The sequence below is a fragment of the Dermatophagoides farinae genome, chromosome 3 (assembly GCF_024713945.1).
Source record: "Dermatophagoides farinae isolate YC_2012a chromosome 3, ASM2471394v1, whole genome shotgun sequence".
Taxonomy (NCBI): Eukaryota; Metazoa; Arthropoda; class Arachnida; order Sarcoptiformes; family Pyroglyphidae; genus Dermatophagoides; species Dermatophagoides farinae.
The window spans coordinates 6,666,912-6,688,730 of NC_134679.1; the positions used below are offsets into that span (position 1 = coordinate 6,666,912).

The 21,819-nt window shown below is 31.2% G+C and overlaps 2 protein-coding genes across 4 annotated transcripts; one reads left to right on the top strand and one right to left on the bottom strand.

The window, feature by feature from the left end:
* The first annotated feature begins 2,517 nt into the window (after window positions 1–2,517).
* On the top strand, window positions 2,518–19,816 carry LOC124494848 (uncharacterized). Of its 3 annotated transcripts, none has more exons than XM_075729487.1 (6): window positions 2,518–4,081; window positions 13,371–14,467; window positions 14,533–15,043; window positions 16,813–17,444; window positions 18,066–18,191; window positions 18,269–19,816. In XM_075729487.1, exons 2-6 carry the CDS (start codon window positions 13,859–13,861, stop codon window positions 19,133–19,135), a joined length of 2,745 nt encoding a protein of 914 aa, XP_075585602.1. In that variant the 5' UTR covers window positions 2,518–4,081; window positions 13,371–13,858; the 3' UTR covers window positions 19,136–19,816. The 3 variants fall into 3 exon arrangements, with proteins under 3 accessions (XP_075585602.1, XP_075585603.1, XP_075585601.1); XM_075729488.1 differs by lacking the exon at window positions 2,518–4,081 and adding an exon at window positions 5,855–6,445; XM_075729486.1 differs by lacking the exon at window positions 2,518–4,081 and adding an exon at window positions 13,003–13,249.
* LOC124495129 (pseudouridine-5'-phosphatase) lies at window positions 19,770–21,639 on the bottom strand. Its single transcript, XM_047058463.2, has 2 exons — window positions 20,700–21,639; window positions 19,770–20,630 (listed from the first exon to the last, which is right to left on the bottom strand). The coding sequence occupies exons 1-2, from the start codon at window positions 20,980–20,982 to the stop codon at window positions 20,041–20,043; spliced, it is 873 nt and encodes a 290-aa protein (XP_046914419.1). The 5' UTR covers window positions 20,983–21,639; the 3' UTR covers window positions 19,770–20,040.
* Between the last annotated feature and the right edge of the window lie 180 nt (window positions 21,640–21,819).

A 21,819-nucleotide genomic window follows, 5' to 3' on the forward strand; every position in this document is an offset into this window, starting at 1 on the left:
ATTTTTCTTGCTGTTCTTTTTTTTCTTTGATTAATTGATTCGATTTGAAATCATGATAATCATCATCATCATCATCATTTTTACTTCAAAAAAACGTAAATCAATTCACAAAATTAACATGAATCAAATTGTATCTGGCAGAAACAAAATGATCAAATCAAGTATTTGGTAATTTCAAAAAAAAAAATGGAAAAAAAAAATATTCAAAAATGAATGAAAACCACAAAGTATCCCATTTATTAATTATTTTCTCTTCTCTCTCTCTCTCTCTCTCTCTCTCTCTCTTGGCCATAATCATTATCGCAAGGATGATCGTCCGATTGTTTTGTAATTTTGATGACCAAAAAACAAAAAACAAACAAACAAACAAAACAGAAAGAAAGACATAATTGCCCAAAATAAAGAGAAAAATTATTGAAATTTTAAATTCTCATTATTCATATATAGAAATATATGGAATGTTGAATTCCTTTTATAATTACAAAAATGTAAAAAAAACAGAAATAAACAGAAACGTTGATCATAATCATTTGTAAAAAAACTAAATGGTCATTGTGTATGCAAAAAATAAAATGGCCACCACGTATTTAATGATGATGATGATGATGATGATGATGAAACGTAAAAAAAATGCAAATATAATGGTTTCATCGCCATTCCTATTCCTATATTGAATTGAAATTTCAATTTTTCGAGAATGAAGAATTTTTGTTTTTTGTTTCACAATGGCCAATAGCTTCTAATGTCATCATTATTCTTTGTTGTACAGACAAAATAATTGCCAACAAGCTACCCATTCACCACAAGCCTGAATGATCATCAAATAATGATGATGGCCAAATGATTATTATTAACCAACCCCGGCCATGAGAGAAGTGAAAAGACGAGACATGATTATAAATCATTGAATCATTATATGATGAGGCAAAAAGGACAAACGGGGGTATCCTGTGAACATTAAAACGAAACGAAGCCCATCGTTGCGTGTTTGTTTTTGTTTTTGTTTTTTTATTCGAGTATGTATTCTCTCACTATATAATGACAGAAAAAAAATGTTCTCCATTGTGTCTTTTTTTTTATTCTAAGGGTAGTGTGTATCCATTCTCTCATTCTTTGTCTAAATTGGAATCAAATTGCCTGTGTGTGTGTGTGTGGCTGTCTTTGTTGCCGTTGTTGTTGAAAACAATATTCGGTAAGATCGTATTGGCTGATATCTTTCGTTTTTTTTTATATATATTCATTTGATGTGTGTGTGTGTGTGTATATGTAGCACACATATCTCTAAGTGTGCATAACGCATGTAACTTGAATTTAGAAGAAGAAAAAAAAAGAATGCATTAAAATGGAATAGATAAAACAACAAACACTCCCAAATGGTGTGGCCAATGCAATGATGATGACCAATCATAATGATGTGCATGTATGCGTGTGTGTGTGTGTGTGTGTGAATTGAATTTGTTTCATTCTTTTAGATGTAAAATTTTAAAAAATTTTTAAAAAATAAAAAATTTCATTTGAATTTGACAATGAATGGATTAGGGTTTAATATTTTTTTTTTTTTTTTGCTTTGAAATAGTCTAAATCCATTCATTTATGATAAATAAACACCTACATGGATATCTGTGTTTTTTGAATGAGGAAAAATAAAAACATGAATGAAAAAAAAGAAGTGAAAAATCCAAGCCAATCTTTATCACTATTATCGATATCATCATCATCATCATCATTCGTAGTTGATGATTTTCAGAGTTTTTTTTTCACTCAATATTCAGATGTTTACTACATGATATATACATGAAATAAATGGAGAGATCATAAAAAAAACAACAACAACAAATAATGATGATGATGATGATGATATGCGATAATATTTGAGTGAGCGAACAAGCATGCGGTAAACTTTTTTCTGTGTGTGTGCATGTGTGTGTATGTGTGTGTGATATGAATAAAACTACCAAATTTATTCAATTCTGTTCCAATCACATAAAAAAAAAAATTTTTTTGTGGACAGAAACAAATTAGTCTAGGAATTTAAAATGAATGTGTGTGTATGACACAGGTAAATGTTGATGAAATGAATGAATGTTGAATCAATAAGTAAAGAAACCTAAATTTTATATATAGATTTTTTTTTGACTTTTTTTTTCCATGAACAAAATAGGTGTGTAGGTGGTGGTAGTTACTTTTTCATTGAAAAAAGGGCATATGTTCCATTTCTATGGCATCATCATCATCATCATTTTTATCAACTACTACCAAAACACCATCCATCCATCCATTCATCCATGCAAAAAACATTTTTACTGTAAAGTGAAATAAAATCAACATTGAATTTCATCATCATTTCAATGAATGGTAACATCATTAGCGAAAAAAAATATCATCATTAAAGCAAAACCAACAACAACTCTTACTGTACATAATAATAATAATACATGTGAAAATGAGAATTTTCAAAATACTAAAAGAAAAGTAGAAAAGAGACAAACCTGAATGATATTTAGAAATTGAAAAAAAATACATACATACAGATAGATAGAGATAGATTGAGTGAGAAAAAAAAAGAGAGACTGTCATTCAATATTTGAGTGAATAGCTTCATCATCAATTCAAAGATGATGATTGTCAGCATACACACACACATACACATGACATAGGTACATTCGCATAAGGTATTCTTCAATCATTCTACATATTCTCGTATGTGCATGTGTGTGCGTTCACTCTGTGCGTTTGTCACACAATCAACATGAATAGTTAATCTCAATGGGAAAAAAAACAATAATAAAGATTCAAGTTTCAAATTTATAACAAAAAAAAAATATTCTTTGTGTATTTCTGTATGTTGTGTTTCATTTATTTTGTGGTCACAACTAGTCACAATAGTGATATTTTTGTTTTTTTTTTTTTTTTTTTTTTTTTTTGACGATTATTCACTGTTTCATCATCATATATATATATATATTTTGTGTGTGCGTATGTGTGAGGGGTGGTAGCTTTGTGGCAATTTATAGTCCATAATGATCGATATTGATCGAGTGTGTGAATTTTTCGTACGTTTTACCTATCTACCTATATATTGAAAAAAAAGTTTATGGTTTGTTGTTTCTTGTTGGTGGTCAGCTATCATTTTCTATATTAATACTTTTTTCACAACTTTGTCGTCGTCGTAATCTGTGTAAATCGTTTTTGTCTTATTTATTGTTTTGTTCAATCATCAATCATCATCATCATTATTTTGTTGTGAATTTTTTGTCAAATAATTTTTTTCTCTTCATCAATTTGTAATTGGAAAAAAAGGATTAAATTCCTGACATATATATCACACTGGCATCTGAATCTAAACAAATTGATTCGCACCAATGTCCATTATCTTCCAATAGCACCAACACTACCACCAGCACCATTATTAGCAGCAGCACTACCGATAATAATCACAATAACTTTTTATCATATCATTTGCACGATAATAATGATAATCACAATTTAATTGGAATTAATAATCAATATGACAATCAAGATCATCAACAGCAGCCCTATTCAATCTATCATCATCATCAGCATCAGCAGCAACAACAACAAGAGCAGCACTTTATCGTCGATAATGATGAACACCTTGAATACCTCCATCGACAACAGCAAGAGCAATTGAATCAAAATGCACATTTAAATCAAAAATCTATTACACTATATTCCTCATCATCATTATATCCATTGTCTTCTTCAGGATCTTCAAATAATTCTTCATCATTTCAATCATATTTTCTATCACAATTAGTTGATTGTAACGATAACCAACCACAACCACAACAACAACAACAACAAGAATCACATCAGTTAAATCATCATTACGATCAACAACAACAACAACAACAACAATTATCGGCTAATATAATTAGTGGATCAGGCGCTAATCACAATCAATCAAATAAAACTCATCATCTAAATTCAACTGGTGGATATAGTAGTAGCAGTAGTGATAATAGCACTAATTCATCATCATCATCTTTGTCTTTGTCATCATTATCATCGAATTCATCATCACAAGAACAAAATCAGGAACAAAATAACGACAATAAAGGTATGTAAACAGTTTTTCTTTTTTTATAATAATTTATTATGACGAAAAAAAAAATCCGGTAGTCAATAATCGAATTCATCATCATCATCATCATCGATTATTTCCGTTTTGTATATTGCATATTGATAAAAAATTTGAAATCGATTATCGATTATTGATCATTTCGATGAAATGTTTGACATTCATCACAATTCATTCGTTTCAAATTGAAGACAATTTGATTGAATTGTCTTTGACGACTACCAGTATTTCTGTGTGTCTGAACTTGGCAAAAAAAAATGATAAAATCATACCTTATTCACGTCATGTCTGATCGATATATATCGTTATCATAATCGATAAATTGATTCGTCATTTGATCAAATTGACTAACAATGACGTCGCCGACATCATCATCATCATCATCAATGATTATTGATAATTCAAACTGGTCATTCATGTGAATATATTCTGTTTGTTTGTTTTAGCCAAATTATATTTTCAATGATAAAACCCACCCAATATCATTTATGCAATATTGAAAACATTCTGGGCGCTATCCAGAAAACAAAATTCATTGAGCTAAAAATATCTTGACCAACCACCATGTGTAGGTAAAATGTGTGCGTGTTTTCTTTCGTTTTTTTTTCATGCGAACAAACAATAAGGCCCCAAATAATAATAGTTTTTTTTCCTGAAGTAACCTATCTTGATTATAGGTTATAATGGTTGTGTGGTTGTAGTGTTTATATTTGTTTTTTTTCTTCTTTATTTAATGACACACATACACACACACGCAAACAATAACACAGTGGACAGAACTCCATAATTTCATACAGGGTGAACAAAACAAACAAGAATCAATCATCGTCATTGTTTATGTGTTTCCTGTTTCAAATAAAGTGGCTAAAAATAAAAACAAAAATTAATTATAATTGATTCTAGCCACCAATAAAACAATAAAAAATGAACACCACCTACATTCGAATTGAACAGAATTGTTGGGCAAAGTGATAATTGAAATGAAATAAAATTGTGTGCGTGTGTGTGTGTGTGTGTGTGTGTAGTAAGCAAATATTTAGTTTTCTTTGGTTATAATAACGTAATTATGATTAAGTTTTTTTTAAAAAAAATATTCCATTTTCTATTGAATTTGGTTCAAAGTTTTTTTTAAAATCCATTTGGTTATCGTTATTCTTGATGTTTTTTTTTATGCCAAACTAAAATGTGCCACACGCGAATACTGAAACCAAATATCGATTTCACCACCACCACCACCACCACCAAAATAAAAATTAGAACAATCTAATCTGATCAGATATATATTAGATTTTGATCAAGGTAAGAAAGAGGAAGATAGAAAAGTTGATTGGTTGATTAGCAACAACAGTTGATCACTGGGTAATAAAAAAAATGAATTTGTTCATGGTGGTGGTGATAGAAAATCTTAACCACAAAACATCGCCACACACACACAAACACGCGGATATTTGAAACATTTGTTTGTTTGTTTGTTTTACACTGAACTTTTGACATGTTTTTTTTTGTTGTTTACGTAAAATTTTCAAATAATAATCCATTCAATTGTTCATAGAAGAGAGAGAAAAAAAAACGAATTGATGACGAATTTTGATCAAATCGATCAAATTGTTAGATATAATGGAAACATACACACACACACGCACACTATGACGACCGTAGGAATGATTGTTCGCAACAAACAAACGAACAAATGACAAAAAAGTACAGAAATTTTTTTTTTGTTTCATGTACCACGATTATCATATCGATGTAGATTAGTTTGGCCAAGCAGTATCTATCTTTTTTTTGTCCAAAATAAACAGTGTGCGTGCGTGTGTGTGTGTTTTATTAAATTTTCAAGTGAAAAAAAATAGATTTTATCGATTCTTTAAAATCTTTCATGTCTTGTCTTGTCTTGTCGTTTGTTATGGATTTTTTTTTTTTTTTTTTTGGTTTTGTTTCGTATCTATTTTTTCATTTGTTTTCTGTTGTTGTCTTCGTTTGTTCTTATGAAAAAAAAATTTATCCAGATCATCAGATTAACAACATCATCATTTGAATCGATTCTCGAAATAAAATACGATTAAGCTAATCTACACACACACACATATACATACACGCGTGTACACGATCATCATCACATTGTCATCAACAATTTGACATCGATCGATAATTTGTTTGATGAAATTTTCATTTTTATTTTCAATTTTCCATTTTTTTTTTTTTTTGATTAGATCAAAAAACACAAGTTGTTTGTGTGTGTGTGTGTGTGTGTGTGGTGTGTGGTTAAAGTGTTTAATCAGGATTGTGGTTTTCACCCCACAACATCCCCCTTCCATTCAATTCGAATCTCTAAAATTTCCGGTAAGTGGATCATGCGTATGTCCATATTGATTATTTATAACATTAATTGATTGATGATGATGACAAATGATTTGTTGCTAAAAAGAGAGCGAGAGAGAGAATTTTTTTTTTATATGACGGATATTGATGATCTAATAATAACTGGACGATGGTAATTGCTACCTAACCATCGATGGAGGAAAATTCAATCAATCAATCAATAGATACATCGTTGACATTTTGATTTTCATTTACAATCGACCAATCGTTAATTTATTTTGTCAAGTCTCCATCATCATCATTATCATCAACATCACTGTTGTAAGAATGACCAAAAAAAAAAAAAAAATTTCCAGCGGTCAACATCAAAAACAACAACAACAAGCCAACGCAAAACAAAATTTCCAACCTAGACCAATCGACTAAACATTTTTCGATTCACTGTAGACTGAAAAAAGAAAAAAAAAAACAAAAAAAAAATCAAAATCAAAATTGAACTTGAAAATGTGACCGAAAAATTTTTTTTTTCTTTTTGGTGATCGAATCGTCGACGACGACGCCAAGTCTGCTGACTCACACACACACACACATGAGCCAATCAATAAGTCTCATCAGACGCCATCCAGTCTATTTATCAAAATAGCCTTAAGTACCATCGTTATTTTTTTTTTTGCTTCGTTGTAGTTTTGAAATTGTGAAAACAGAAAGAAAAAACGAAAAAGAAAATGGCTTCGAAATGAGGTACCGAACAAACAAACTATATATCGGATTTAAATGCTAAATTAACAACAACAACAACAACAATAATGATGATGAACTTGATCGGTTTTTTTCTTCATCATAATCATCAAAATGATGAGTTTGGACTTTTATCAACAAAAGTGATGCTCACACACACACACACACATGCACTTTTCATTCAAATGCGTGTGTGTGTGTGTGTGTTTAAGTGGTTTGAGGGAAAGAAATTAAATTTTAAGCAAAATTAAATAAACAACAACGATATTGACAGAAAAAGGGTTGCCTCTTTTCAGTGGAAAGATTTTTTTTGTTTTGTTTTTATTTTCTTTCCTATATTTATATAATGAACTGATATCAGTTTTGTTTTTCGAATCTTAATTATCTAACTTGATGATCATCCATGTTTTATTTGTTGATTAATTTACTTGAGAGTGGTGTTTACTTGAGAATGCTGCTGCCGCTGCCGCTGCTGCTGCTGCTTCTGTTGTTGTTATGTAATCGTTTTCTTTTTTTTTTCTTGCTAAAAGCTGTGATTGTTTACGTTATGTTGTTTTTTTTATTATGACGAAAACCAAAAAATCAATTAATTGATCGATTAATTGAAAATTTATGGTTTCGAATATCCAAAATCGATATCATCATCATCATCATCGTCGTCGTCGTGGTAGAATTTCTGATTTTATCTTGTCCCTGTGTGTGTGTATGTTGTTATTGATTTTATTTCGATCGTTTGTTTTTTTTCTATTTTGGAACAACAATGTTTGACCTTTATTTATTTATTTTTTTTGCTGCCCCTACGGTCGTGAGAAAATGTCGTCGCCTGTGTGTTTGTTTTTTGGACTTTGACATTCTGCTAAAATGGTGGAAAAAAAAGAAACCAATCATACTGAATCGAATTTGAAAGGTCATTGTCATATGTCAATTAGACAAAATAATGAGTGAATTTATATTTTCTTTTTCTTGGGTCCAACATTTTTTTTTTTTTGAGTGCTGTTGTTATGTCGTCTTGATTCGTGAAAACTGGTGACAGTCTGTCGTTTGTCTTTTTTTTCTGTTTTTCGGCCGTTATCATTGGTCGCTAGGTCCTTGTCTTATGATTATGTTTGTAAAATGTAATTGCTCCATTTACTTTGATTCAATTTGCCAGTCATATAGACCATAGTTTCATTTCAACCATAAAATTGTCGTCGACGTCGTTGTCGTTGTCGTCGATCGAGACAGACGTCTGTCGATCAATATTTTTTTATTTTGTTTTGTTTCGGGACCAAATTTAAATTGTTTTCACCACCACCACTACCAACCAACCAACCAACCAACCAAAAAAAAAAAAAAAACGGATGATTCATAAAAAAAATAACATTGACACAATCTTCATGAGATTATCATCAACAACAACGTCAGCACGCGAATCGTAATTGTGTGGTCATCATCATTGCCTAGTGTAAAGGCTTCTTGTTGGCAACCAAAAAAAAAACGAAGAAGAAGAGACTGAAAAAAATAGTTTCAAATTTCACCTGATCAATTTACGAATCAAGATTGATACCTTATGTCAAATTCAAAGATAGACAGATAGATTGTCAATATGTCAAAAGGTCAAAGTAACCAAAAAAAAAAAAGAAAAAAAAGGAAAAAAAATTAAAATCAAAACCTGAAAATAGAATCTCCAAATTGATGAATAAATAGGCCAATTCAGTTTATGTTTCGTTAAAACAAAAAAAATTCAGATAGGTCAAAGAAGAAAAAAAGAAAAAGAATCATAAAAATCGAGCAACGACAACAAAATTTTAAAATTTGAATAATTTTTCAATTTTAGTTTGTCTTTTTTTTCTGATTGAATTGTTGTTGATGATGGTGGTGGTGGTGGTGGTGGTGGATGAAATATTTGCTATCTATCTGCGATTATGATGATGATGATGATGACATTTCATGATGATAAGATAATAGGTATAAACATCATTCACTTGGTGCCATTATCATCATCATCATCATCTGACCATCATATAAGAGATGGTCATAAACATTTTTTTTTTCTTTCTCTCTCTCTCCAAATGAATTTACCTCAGATGGATGAATGGATGGATGGATACCTTGTTTCATAACATGAACATTTGTTTTGTTTTGACCATAGAAAAATGAAATGAAATGAACTGAACTCTCACTTTTTATTTCTATTCGATCAAATAATAATGATGATGATGATCAAGATACGATTAGCGTATCGTTGAAATTTTTTTTTTTGAGAAAAAAATTAGGCCAATAGTGATATGATGATGATGGTGATAATTCTTGATTGTTTCAAAGATTTTTTTGGGAAAAATTTTTCATTTTTTCTCCACTCTGATATTATTTTTATTGAAAACAGAAAACAAAAAATTTGAATCAATTATTGAATTGTCCATGATATCATTTGTCTTTATTCAATATTTTGAGTAGAATAAACAAAAAAAAAAACTCAGGTAGCCAGCTGCATAGCCATTTTTTTTTGCATTTGAATTCAATTTTTCATTTCATTCATTCATCCATCCTGTGTGTATGCAGATTACACACACACACATACAAACACACAGAGCGACAAAAAAAAGCGGCAGTAAATTAAATCTACATTTGTCTTGTTTTATCGCAATCTTCATCGTCGCCATCGCCATCATCTTCATCATCATCATCATCAACATTGGCAATGGCCATCGTGTTCGTCGTCGACTTTGTCGTTTGTCGTCGTTGTTGTTGTCATTTTTCAAATGTCAATGTGGACCAAACACAACACGTTTCTTCTGTTGGTTTTTTTTCTTTTTTTTTTTACTTCGGCAAAATGTGTCTGTCTCATGTGTCTCTGGTGTTTTATTTTGCGGAAAAATATAAAAAAAAACAACCAACAACTACCTACTACTCATCATCATCATCATCATCAGGTAAAAAAAAAAGAAAAAGAAATCATTCTTCCATGAGATAGAAATCTATGATACCTTTGCCTGCTGCTGCTGCTGCTGCTAATGCTGATGCTGCTTCTATCCATCCATCTCGTCATCATTATCATTATTATCATCATCATCATGATCATCATCATCATACAGTCGACATTATTCAAAATGGCTAAATGCGAAGAAAAAAAAAACTTGCATTCTCCCCTCCCCCCCCCCACAACGTGTCTCAACCCTCGAATTTATCATTGACAAAAATTGTCATCATCATCAATGACCATCAAATTGACGACTGTTGTAGGATGAAAAAAAAAGCTAAATGTGAACACAAAATTCACACACACACACACACACACAGCATGAGGTAATGAGAGCAATCAACAGCTACCTTAAAAATGAAACAAAAAACTTTTGTTTATTTATTTATTATTTTCTTCCACACTCAACTGGCTTCTGGTCATCATGAATTTCAACACTACGGAATAATGTGAACAAAATCTGTACAACAAGATTTATCGGTTAGAACAGAATGAACGGGACAAAAATTGAATTTAAAAAAAATTTCAAAATTTCAAATTGAAAATTATACCTACTTAAACGATATATTTATAATCATCATTATCACCAATAATTATCATCATCATTATTATTATTATAATCGTGATAATGAGATATCTAATCTATTGTAGCCATCTATACAATTCACATAAAAGTCTGGTCGACTGTCTTTCAATCGTCGACGTCGTTGCCAACGTCGTCGCCATTTGTTTCTCGAAGTAAGAAAAAAAAACATCCTGATGTGATTGATTTTTTTTGGGGGGGGGGAAATGAAATGAAAAATTTTTTCTTGTCATCATCATTTGATTATGATCATTATTGACACACACAGAATTTGACTGGTTTTTTTTGGGACTTTCGATTTCGAAAACGAAAATTTTTCTATTAATATCTACCAGTTTGTTTGCTATTAGAATTATTATTCATTCTTTTTTTATTTTTTTGCACTTGTTCCATTGATGATGAGATCACGAATCCATTTTACTCTAATTGAAAATCATCATCATCATCACCATTAGACCATGGTTGTCTAGCGATAAAAATCAAATGTAAATGTTGTGGACAAATCCTATATAATACGTATATGTGTAAGTGTTTGGTATTTGAAAAAATGATACGCATGTGTGGACACGCGATCCTGGAACATTTAAGTACATAATATCTGAATATAGTATAAATTCACTCATGATGATGGTGGTGGATTATGTGTGTGTGTGTGTGTGTGTGTCATTAATTATGAGTTCATGGCGCCACTGCCATCATCATCACCATCGAAATAATAATTACCGGTAGCCTTATGGCTGGAGCTGACAATTTATTATTATTCTGAACATAATTTTTTTTTTGTTTCAACTTAAACTCCAACTTTAATGACAAGAAAAAAAAATTGAATGAATGAATGAGATTCACACACGAATGAATAAGAGAAAGACCTGTGTCATGGTGATGATCAGAAATTTTTTTTTCTATTTGTTTGTTTCTGCTTCACTTTTTTTTCGTTGACGGTTATTATAGCGTTGAATCTATTGTTTGTGTCAATTTTTAATGGTTTTTTTCCCAAGGTAAGGTCAGTGGCAGTGGAAGTTTAATGGCAAAGAATTTCTAAATCTAAAAAACAAATTTAGGTTTTTTTTTCACAATTTTATCAATTAGTTGTTTGCATTCATTCAATATAAATATTCAATTGATTGATTGGTGTGAAATAATATTAAAAAAATGGCAAATAACCAGTCTTATCTTGATGAGATTAAAATCAAAATGTGTAGGTGAGTTTGTTCAATAAATATATTTTGCAATAAATCAACGAACTCATCATTCACGTAATGATTTGCAATGAATTGGAAAAGAAAAAAGTTAAAATAAATAAATGATTCGATGACGTTTGTTTGTTTTTCGTGGAAAATGTCACCAATGACAAATAAAACAATTTTTTTTTCTTTGGTCTGATGAAATAATCATCTATAGATTGATTCAATTGGATCAATGTTGATGAAATATGAAAATTTGATTTGATTCGCACACACACACACGCAAAAAACAAAAACTAATTTGAAGGCGTGTGTGTGTGTGTGTTTTGAAATACTGAACACAAAACTATCAACCAACCATCCAACCAACCAACCAACGCCAACAATCAACAAGGGAGAGACCGTTTTTATTTTTATTTTTGTTTTATTTTATTTTTTTTTTTACTTAGTTTTCATCATTTTTTCTGTAATGTCGTCGTTCATCGTAAATGACAATGTTTAAAATGAGAAACGAAAGAAAAATGGTAAAATGTCATGAATGTGTCACCAACTATAGTTGGTTTTGTTTTGGCCAAACTTTATACTAAAAAGATGATGACGAGACAAACAAAAAAAATAGGAGGAGTATCGATCATTTGTATATGAAAATTTGGTAGTGGGCGGGATTCATTTTTACGGGAGAAAAAAAATTTTTTAAGAATTTTCCTGAAAAAAAATTTCATTTTTTCTGGTTTGAAGAAAAAATTTTTAAAGAAAGATAATGACGTTTTTGTTTTTTCCATGACTACTACATACCAAGGGCAGGGATACACACATACAGATAGCACAATACACCTTGTGTGTATATTTTGTGGACGGGGCTAGGTCCAGTTTACCAGTATCACAATAACAACAACAACAATGGAACATAGGAAAATGTTTCATTATCATCATCATCATTCATTGGCCAACAGCAAATGTTCACCAATAAAAACTTCGATGAACGATGATAATGTTGGTGATAATATTGTGTTTGTTTCTGATATGATCAGAAAAAAAAATTTTCAAATCTAATCATCATCTGACCAAACATCATCGATTGCCACAAAAAATAGAAATGAAATTGTCTTTTGTTGTTAATTTTATTGATGAAAAATTTTTTTAATTTTTTTTCCTGGTGATTCATATTTGTGTGTGTGTACGAGGTTAGATTCATTTGATAAATTTTTGGTTTTGTCTTGTTTTCTGATTGAATATTGAACCCGTTTTGTTGTTAATAATTGACCGTTATATATCGAACATATCGATAATAATAATGATACCACCATTACGGCCATCACCACCACTACAACCACCATCATCATCATTGGCATTGATTTTGGGTATGATGATGATGATGATGATGATGATCAATTGATAATCGATTCGGTCATAGTTTGAATTTAGATTAATTTTGTTCATGTTAAAAAATCAATAATTTTTTTTTTGCAATCCCAAAAACAGAAATCGATACTGGATCCAATCTAATTACATCGAACAGTCATCACAATAGTTATAAAGATCTATCATTACAACACGACCATTATAATCAATTACATAATCACAATGGACAACAACTAAATTCAAATCATTTACAATATGAAGCAGATTTAAATGACACCGCAATCAATAAATCGGATAAAATTCTAATTAATCATCAATCAATACAAAATCCATTTCATCATCATAATCATTCACAGTTTGTTTATCAACATTTAAATCGAAATAATGGTGAAATTGAACAAAATTATGATTCAAATGTCATAACCAGTGGTGATCAGAATTATCATTCACATTATCAACAACAACAACGACAACAACAGCACGACGTATCATTTATTACTAAATCTAAAGTCGAAAAAGACGAAGAAAAAAAAGATCAAGATAAAGATTTTAATATTGCAAATCATTTACGAATTGCAGCGAAAGGTCAACAATCAACAACCAGAACAATGTTTCAGAATTTAATGTCTGGCCATTATACCGTTGGTGGTAGTGGCGCTGGTGGCCAAAATCACCATCCTAATCACCATCATCCTCATCATCATCATCATCATCACGCAGCAGTTGCGGCTGCCGCTGTACAACATCAAGCTGATTTAGCAGCCGCTGCTGCTGCTGCTTATCATAATCATCCATTATCATCGATGTATGCAGCTCGTACACAATATGGTACATCGATTTCAACATCATCACCTGAACATAATAATAATGATACATCAGCCAACGATCAACAACAACAGCAGCAGCATCAGCAACAACAACAACAAAGTAATATCGATGAAAATAATGGTGATAATAATAATAACAACGGTGATGGTGCAAATTCATCGACGGCAGATGTTGGTGATGAAGATGATCGTGCGGCAACAACGCCTACATCGTCAATTCTATTAACGAATGGTAATGCAAACCGAAGTCAATCATCATCGTCATCATCATCATCATCAGCTGTTGCTGTTGCTGCTTCTGCTTCTGCATTCCAGAATTCTCAACATTTCAATAATTCAACCACAAGCAATGATACATCACCATTTGGATCGAATAGATTTCCATTTCAGGTTTGTTGTCATTTGATTTTTTTGTTTTGTTTTGAAAAAAATGTGAATTCAACCCATTCGTTTAGAATGTATCATCATCTTCATCATCATGTTCGATAACGGCTTCATCGCCAAGTCCTACTGGTGGCCAAACAAATAATCCTACTGGATCAAATGGTGGATCATCCAATTCTCAACAACAAAGACAAAGATCAAACAACAGTGATGGCGGTGGTAGTAATAATGGAAATGGAACAACATCATCATCATCGTCATCATCGACAATATCGGATCCTCCTACAACATCGTCATCATCAACTGCTGCATCATTAGCAGCAGCTGCAGCTGCCAATTCATATGCATCAACATTTCGTTCAGCAACAATGAATGGTCTACATCCGGCATATGCTGCCGCATCATATGAAGCTGCAGCAGCCGCAGCTGCTGCATGTGCATGGGCCGGTAGGTTAGAACATTCAGTACCATCATCATTAACCGGACGTTTAACCGATCCTCATCATCATCATACAACAACGGCAGCGGCTGGATTTCCGGCCGGTTTAGCAGCTAGTCAAGCGGCAGCATTCCGTAGATCGGGTAAGTTTTATTTTAGAATTCATTACATAATGTTGTTGTTATAGAAACACAAGAATAGAATAGAACAACAAAAAAAAGGCTTGACTTTATTGACAATAAAATTTTGTCTGAATTAAAGAAGAACCAACAGCCAACAACAAGCGAATCAAACGATGATGATGAAATGGATGAAGATGGGCAGGTTTTGTTTGTTTGTTTATTTCGAACAAAAACTGAAACCATCAATATTACCATCATTATCATTTTACTTAATGATGACATGGTTATATAAATAAACGCATAAAAATAGAAAGAGAGAGAGAGAAAATAAATGGCCAATCAAAAAACAGAGTAACAATAAAAAAAAGGGTTATACGAAGCTTAAATTTGTGAAAACAGAAAAATATCATCATCGGATAAAAGGAGATGGAGAGAGTGAGAGAGCAGAAGATGGATGAATGAATGAAATCTAGACCTATAATGGAAACAACAACAACAACAACGACAAAAGCAGTATGTGACAATGAACAAATTTTTTTTTTTTTGAAATTGTGAAATAAAGAGCGAGGGTTTTCTTGTTTGAAAATTCAAAATTCAAAAAAACAAACAAACAAACAATTCTCTGAATGACGATGATGATTATGTTTTATGTTAATTGATGAATGTAGAAAAAAAACGAAACAAAACAATTACATCCATCATCATAATAATCATCATGAATTCTTGGTGAATTTTGAATAATTTTCATGTCAAGCAAGTCGGCAAGTTGATTTTAAAAAAGAAATTTAAAAAAAAATAAGAAACGCACACACACACACACAGAGAGTGAGTGAATAAACCGACGAAACAATTATATTCGCACAATTTAACTATATGATTCTATCATCATCATCATCATTCCATTTTAATGGGCCAGAAAAAAAAGAAAATATTAATTATGATGAACAATTAGCCAAATGATAATGGAAGAAAAAATCAACAAGATAATGATCTTGATTTGGTTGATGATGAAAAAAAAATTAATTATTCAGAACCATCATAATGCCTGTCTGTGTGTGTGTGAGATCTTTTTATTCATTCATTTCTTTGTTTCTTGTGTTTTTTTTTTCATCATCATCATGATGAACTAAATTCAATTATAATTGTGAATGGATTGAATAATCTTTTGGTTTTTATGTTCCTTCTTTCTTTCTCTCTCTCTCTTGATATGATTCCATTCGCTTCAAAGAAATTATCGACTGAATTTCAAAGAATTTCCTTTTTTTTCCTATTACAATCTAATTGATTGATTGATTATGATTGTGATTGTAATGATCGATTATGATTGGCGAAAATAAATGACACACACACACACACAAACTGAACGCTTCTTGTCTTTTTCTTTCTCATCAAGAAAGTAAAAGGATTATGCATACACACACACAAACACAGGGAGACAGATTTTGTTTAAACTGGCTAGATTATATCAGAATTCAGTCAGTCAGACAGTCAGTCATTCAATCGCTCTCTCAATCTGTCATTTGATCATTTTTTTTTCGTTGTTGTTGTTGTTATCACCAAACCATCATTCTGTGTGTTAATCAATCAATCTTGATCTTGTTTGTCAATTCTAATTTTTTTTCAGTTTAGTTTTTTAGTTCAGTTTTTTGCAGGGTTTATGATCATCAAAGACAAGACAGACAGTCGTCAAAGACAAATTAGTCTCATTTTTCACATACTGATTATTCTTTTTTTTTCTTTTTTGTTCCTTCTTGTTTTTTTTTCGCCGTTGGAAATTGTTTCTTCTATAGATAATCACAACAATCATACGAATGGATTGGATTTCTTTTTTGGTTCACCAGCAGCAGCAGCGGCTGCCGCTGCGGCTGCTACCGCTAATTCACCGGTAACAGCTTCCGTTACATCTGCTGCTGCTGCTGCTGCAGCATCAGGACAATTAAATATTGCAAATAGTCATCATCATCATCAATCAAATCAGCCACATCATCATCATCATCAACATCAACAGCAGCAACAACAACAACAACAGCTACAGCAATCACAACAACAACATCATCAAGGACATCATCCATCTCATCATCATCATCATCATATGTCCGGTATTGGAATGTCAACATCGCCTATTAATCAAGGTCTTATTGGAACCGGTAGTAGTAATGGTATGAATGGACCGGGTAATGGTGGTGATATTTGTGGTGGGAATATGCCCGGTGGTTTAGCTGCGGCTGCAGCTGCTGCTGCAGCTGGACAAGCAGCATATGCAGCACATTTTAGTGAAGGACGTGAATGTGTAAATTGTGGAGCAATATCGACGCCATTATGGCGCCGTGATGGTACCGGTCATTATCTATGCAATGCATGTGGACTTTACCATAAGATGAATGGCGCCAGACGGCCATTGATCAAGCCTCAACGTCGTTTGGTAAGTTTTTGATATATTAATATATTCCCTTTTTTTTTTGTAAATCATCATCAATTAATTTTTCAAAATAAATGAAAAAAATAAATGAAAAAGTATTTCAAACATCATCCTGTTGATATTTGATATGATGATGATATAAAAAAAGGTCAATTTTTTTCGTCCACTCCAGTTTATTTTTTTTTCATTCATTAACACTCAAGAAACTCGATAAAATTGATTTTCCATTTAATCAATCTGGAATAACAATTAGGAATTTTGTGTGTGTATGTGTGTATCTGCAGAATTATTATCTCTGTGAAAAAGTTTTTCAACACACATCATCATCATCGTACCAATTGATGATGATCATTGAATCATAATTTATTCATTAATCAATGAATGATGATAATGGTCAGTAAATGAGAAAAAAAACCATTAAGATAATAGATTTGGACGACATGACGACATATCGAGTGAAAAAAAGGCTTAAAAAAAACTGAATCTGTCAATTTGATTGATTGATTGATCGAATTGAAATGAAGTGACAAATTTTTTTTTTGCTTGTTTTGTTTACATTCGAAATTCACATGAAAAAAAATTAATTTTTTTTATCATCTATTTTTATCTATGATGTTGAAATAGGCTGCCTCAAGACGTTTAGGACTTTGTTGCTCGAATTGTGGTACGACCACAACAACATTGTGGCGACGTAATAATGAAGGTGAACCGGTCTGTAATGCATGTGGTCTTTATTATAAATTACATAATGTAAGTCGATAATATTTTTGTATTGATTTTGATCAAAAAAAAAACTTAATTTCGTTTGTATTTAACACCATTTTCAGGTAAATCGACCATTAGCAATGAGAAAAGAAGGAATACAAACACGAAAACGTAAACCGAAACAAAATTCTGCTAGTTCAGCAGCATTAAGTTCTTTAGGTTTAACCGGTGCAACGTTTGGTCTTGGTGGTGGTGGTGGTAGTAGTAGTGCACTTGGATCATTAGCATCTGGCGTTGTTGCTAACAATAATGGATCAAACAACAATTGTATTGGATCAACAACAACAACATCAATGCAAAATGGTGGCGGTTTACAATCACATCATCATCATCATCATAATCATAATCATAATTCAACCGGTGTATTCCATTTGAATCATAATAATAGCAATAATCATCATCAACAACAACATCATCAATCTGGACAGCAACAATTATTACAACATCAACTTGGTAATGCTAATAGCAGTAGCAATAATTCATCAACATCACCATTAAATAGTAACAGTGGCAATAGTAATAGTAAATTAGGATCATATCATCATCATAATAATCATCTTAATCATTTAAATCACCATCACCAACAACAACCACAACAACATCATCTAAATTCATCTGTAGGTTCATCGTCATCATCATCATCATCGTCCGGTTATTCTTCATCTAATCATCATCATCATAATCATCATTTATCTGGATCATCATCATCATCACATCATAATCAACAACAACAACAACAAACATCATCATCATCATCAACAAGCAGCAGCGGCTGCAGCTGCAGCCGCTGCTGCCGTTGCTGCTGCAATGGCAGACTCAGCAAATTCTGTAAAATTATGTACTTGATAATGGAATCATCGATAATGATAATCATACACATCGCGTATTTGTATCAAGTGAATATCGATACATGGAATCGATTCAAATGAATACAATAATAATAAATTGAGCTCTAATCTATCGACCTCAATGAAATTGATTTGATCTCAACATCGAAAATCGTCGTTTGCAAAATCCAACCAGGTTAAACATCGTTTTTATTGATTTCATAATGAAACAGAATCGTTTAATTCTTCATTCTCATTTCTTCTCATTATTCAACATCATCATCACAGAATTAAAAAAAAAGAATTTTTTCTTTACTATTTACAAACGAGATGATCTCACATACATACACACACACACATCAGATCAAATGTAAAAGCTAAAAAAAAAATCTCGCCGGAATAATTGCATTATCAACACATACACACACACAGACAGACAGAGAGAATCTTAATCTTAATAATTTGTCCCATTTTTTTTTGTGTTACACTAAGAAATACGAAAAACTATTATACGTAAATCATACACACACACAGAAATTCTTTCTCTTCGTTTTCACATTTCTATTCGGTCACATTCATTCACATACACACACGATATATATCTATCCCAACAGAAATCAATCAATCGATATTGTAATCATTGTGTAATCACCTTTTTTTCGTTATAATTTAAATGATAATGATATTATTATTATACAAATACCAAAAAAAAAAAAATTGCAGTTACAATCCTATATAGATGATAATTTTTTATTGAAAAATAAAAAAAAATGACCAAAAGTTTAACCAAGTTGTCGAGAATGAGAAAAAAAAAATTTTTTTATATCCTTATTAATATTGAAAAACTGAAAAATTTTGTCACATGACAATTTAAATTTTTTTTTATAAAGTTTCTGTTTTTTTCTAAATGCAAACACACACACACACACTGGTTATTTACACAACATATTAATTCGAATATATATTTTCTATATATAAATATAATTTGTGGTGATGATGATTTTTAATTATTCATCAAATGATGGCAAACCAAATAGTTCGGGTCGAAAATCTTCCAATGATTTCAATATCATTGTTGCATTCTTTTGTTTACATTCAAAACGTTGATCCGGTACCATAATACATTGCATACCGGCTGCACGTGCACCATCCACACCTATTGATGAATCTTCAAATACAATACATTTTTCCGGTTTCGGTTTATCCGGAAAACGTGATGCAGTGATCAGATAAACATCCGGTGCTGGTTTTGGTTTTTTTACCTCTTCATCATCACGTGTGAAAACAATATGTTGAAAATATTTTCTATCACCAAATAGATCTTGATGTGCACGTGTTTTTATTACATACGATTGATTTGTACTACCAGTTGCAATGGCCATAGGTATGTTATGTCGTTTCAAATGTTCCACTAAACGTTTAGCACCAGGCATCAATTGTACTTTTAACATTTCTTCTGTATAAATTTCACGTTCCATTTGCATAAATTGTTCCACAGTCAATGGTAGTTTGGTCTGTTTAATTATCTCTTCAATACCTCTAGCCACTTCCATGCCAAGAACTTTTTCCTGTAATTCTTTACTATATTCATTAACACCTGTTGGTTGTTTTTATATAAAGAATAATGATAAGTTTTTTTTCATATAAAAAAAATGGACAAACTTACCATAACGTTTCAATAGATTACGGATAGCATTAGCAAAACAAACTTCACTATTGATCAATAGACCATCCAAATCGAAGATAACATGTGTTACCGGTTTAAATTTTGTTGTTTCAATCAGATTGGAACAACAATTTTTCATCTGTTCATTTTTACAACATTCAACATTACTATTGTTGTTGTTCTTATCCGAATGGCAGCATTTATTTGTTTGATTATTATTATCTATTTTAAGACATTCACAATTGTCACGTTGTTTTTGAATGGTTGCTTGATTTTCTGGCATCTTTTTTTTCTTTGTTTTTGTTGTTGTTTTTGTTCGGTCGTATCACAAAAATGATGTTGATGGTGGCAAACGAAATAATTATCTTTTGGTCCTCGTTATAATTATTCTTATGCTGATGAAAATGGATAATGGGATAACAGAAAACAAAACAATGGTTTTTTTCTCGTTACTAACGATTCTTTTTTCTTCTGTCTTTAGGTTTTTTGAATAATTTTCTCTTGAGATAGAATGCGATCGTGTGTGAATAATCCTACAATAATAATGTTGATTATGGTTGTGATATGAGCAACAAGTTCAGATGATGTAAAGAAAACAAGACCACCGAAATGATGAAAAAAAATGATAATGGATTTTCAACGATGAACGAGATATTGCTCTCTCACTGAAACAAACAGAAACATTAAATTTCTAATAATAAAAATGATGAGAAAATAATTAATTGACACGAATTCTTTTTCTTCACTGCTTTATTGTTGATTTTAATGACGACGACGACGACGACGAAGAAGAATGGTTATGGTTGATTATCCTAAATGAAATATGGAAATGTTAAGTGAATCATCGAACCATTCGAAAATAAAAAAAAATTCAAATGACGAACAAAAAAAAATTTTCAATCACTTTATAAATATACACATCACACAACCCGAAATAATAAGGGTAAATTGATAAATAAACGAAACGTTTTTGTTTCTGTTTTTTTTTCATTGATTATCAAATCGAATCGAATGATTTTCGCATATTTATCTCGATGGATGTTTTGCCAATTTTGTTTCCATTCAAAATATATCAAATCATGAAAAACCATTATTTACATTCACACACACACACACACAC

Coding starts and splice junctions, on each gene's coding strand:
- LOC124494848 (XM_075729486.1), top strand. CDS start 13,183: ATGATACCACCATTACGGCCATCACCACCACTACAACCACCATCATCA. Junction 14,468..14,532: donor CGAATAGATTTCCATTTCAG/GTTTGTTGTCAT, acceptor CCATTCGTTTAG/AATGTATCATCATCTTCATC. Junction 15,044..16,812: donor GGCAGCATTCCGTAGATCGG/GTAAGTTTTATT, acceptor TTTCTTCTATAG/ATAATCACAACAATCATACG.
- LOC124495129 (XM_047058463.2), bottom strand. CDS start 20,982: ATGCCAGAAAATCAAGCAACCATTCAAAAACAACGTGACAATTGTGAA. Junction 20,631..20,699: donor TAATCTATTGAAACGTTATG/GTAAGTTTGTCC, acceptor AACAACCAACAG/GTGTTAATGAATATAGTAAA.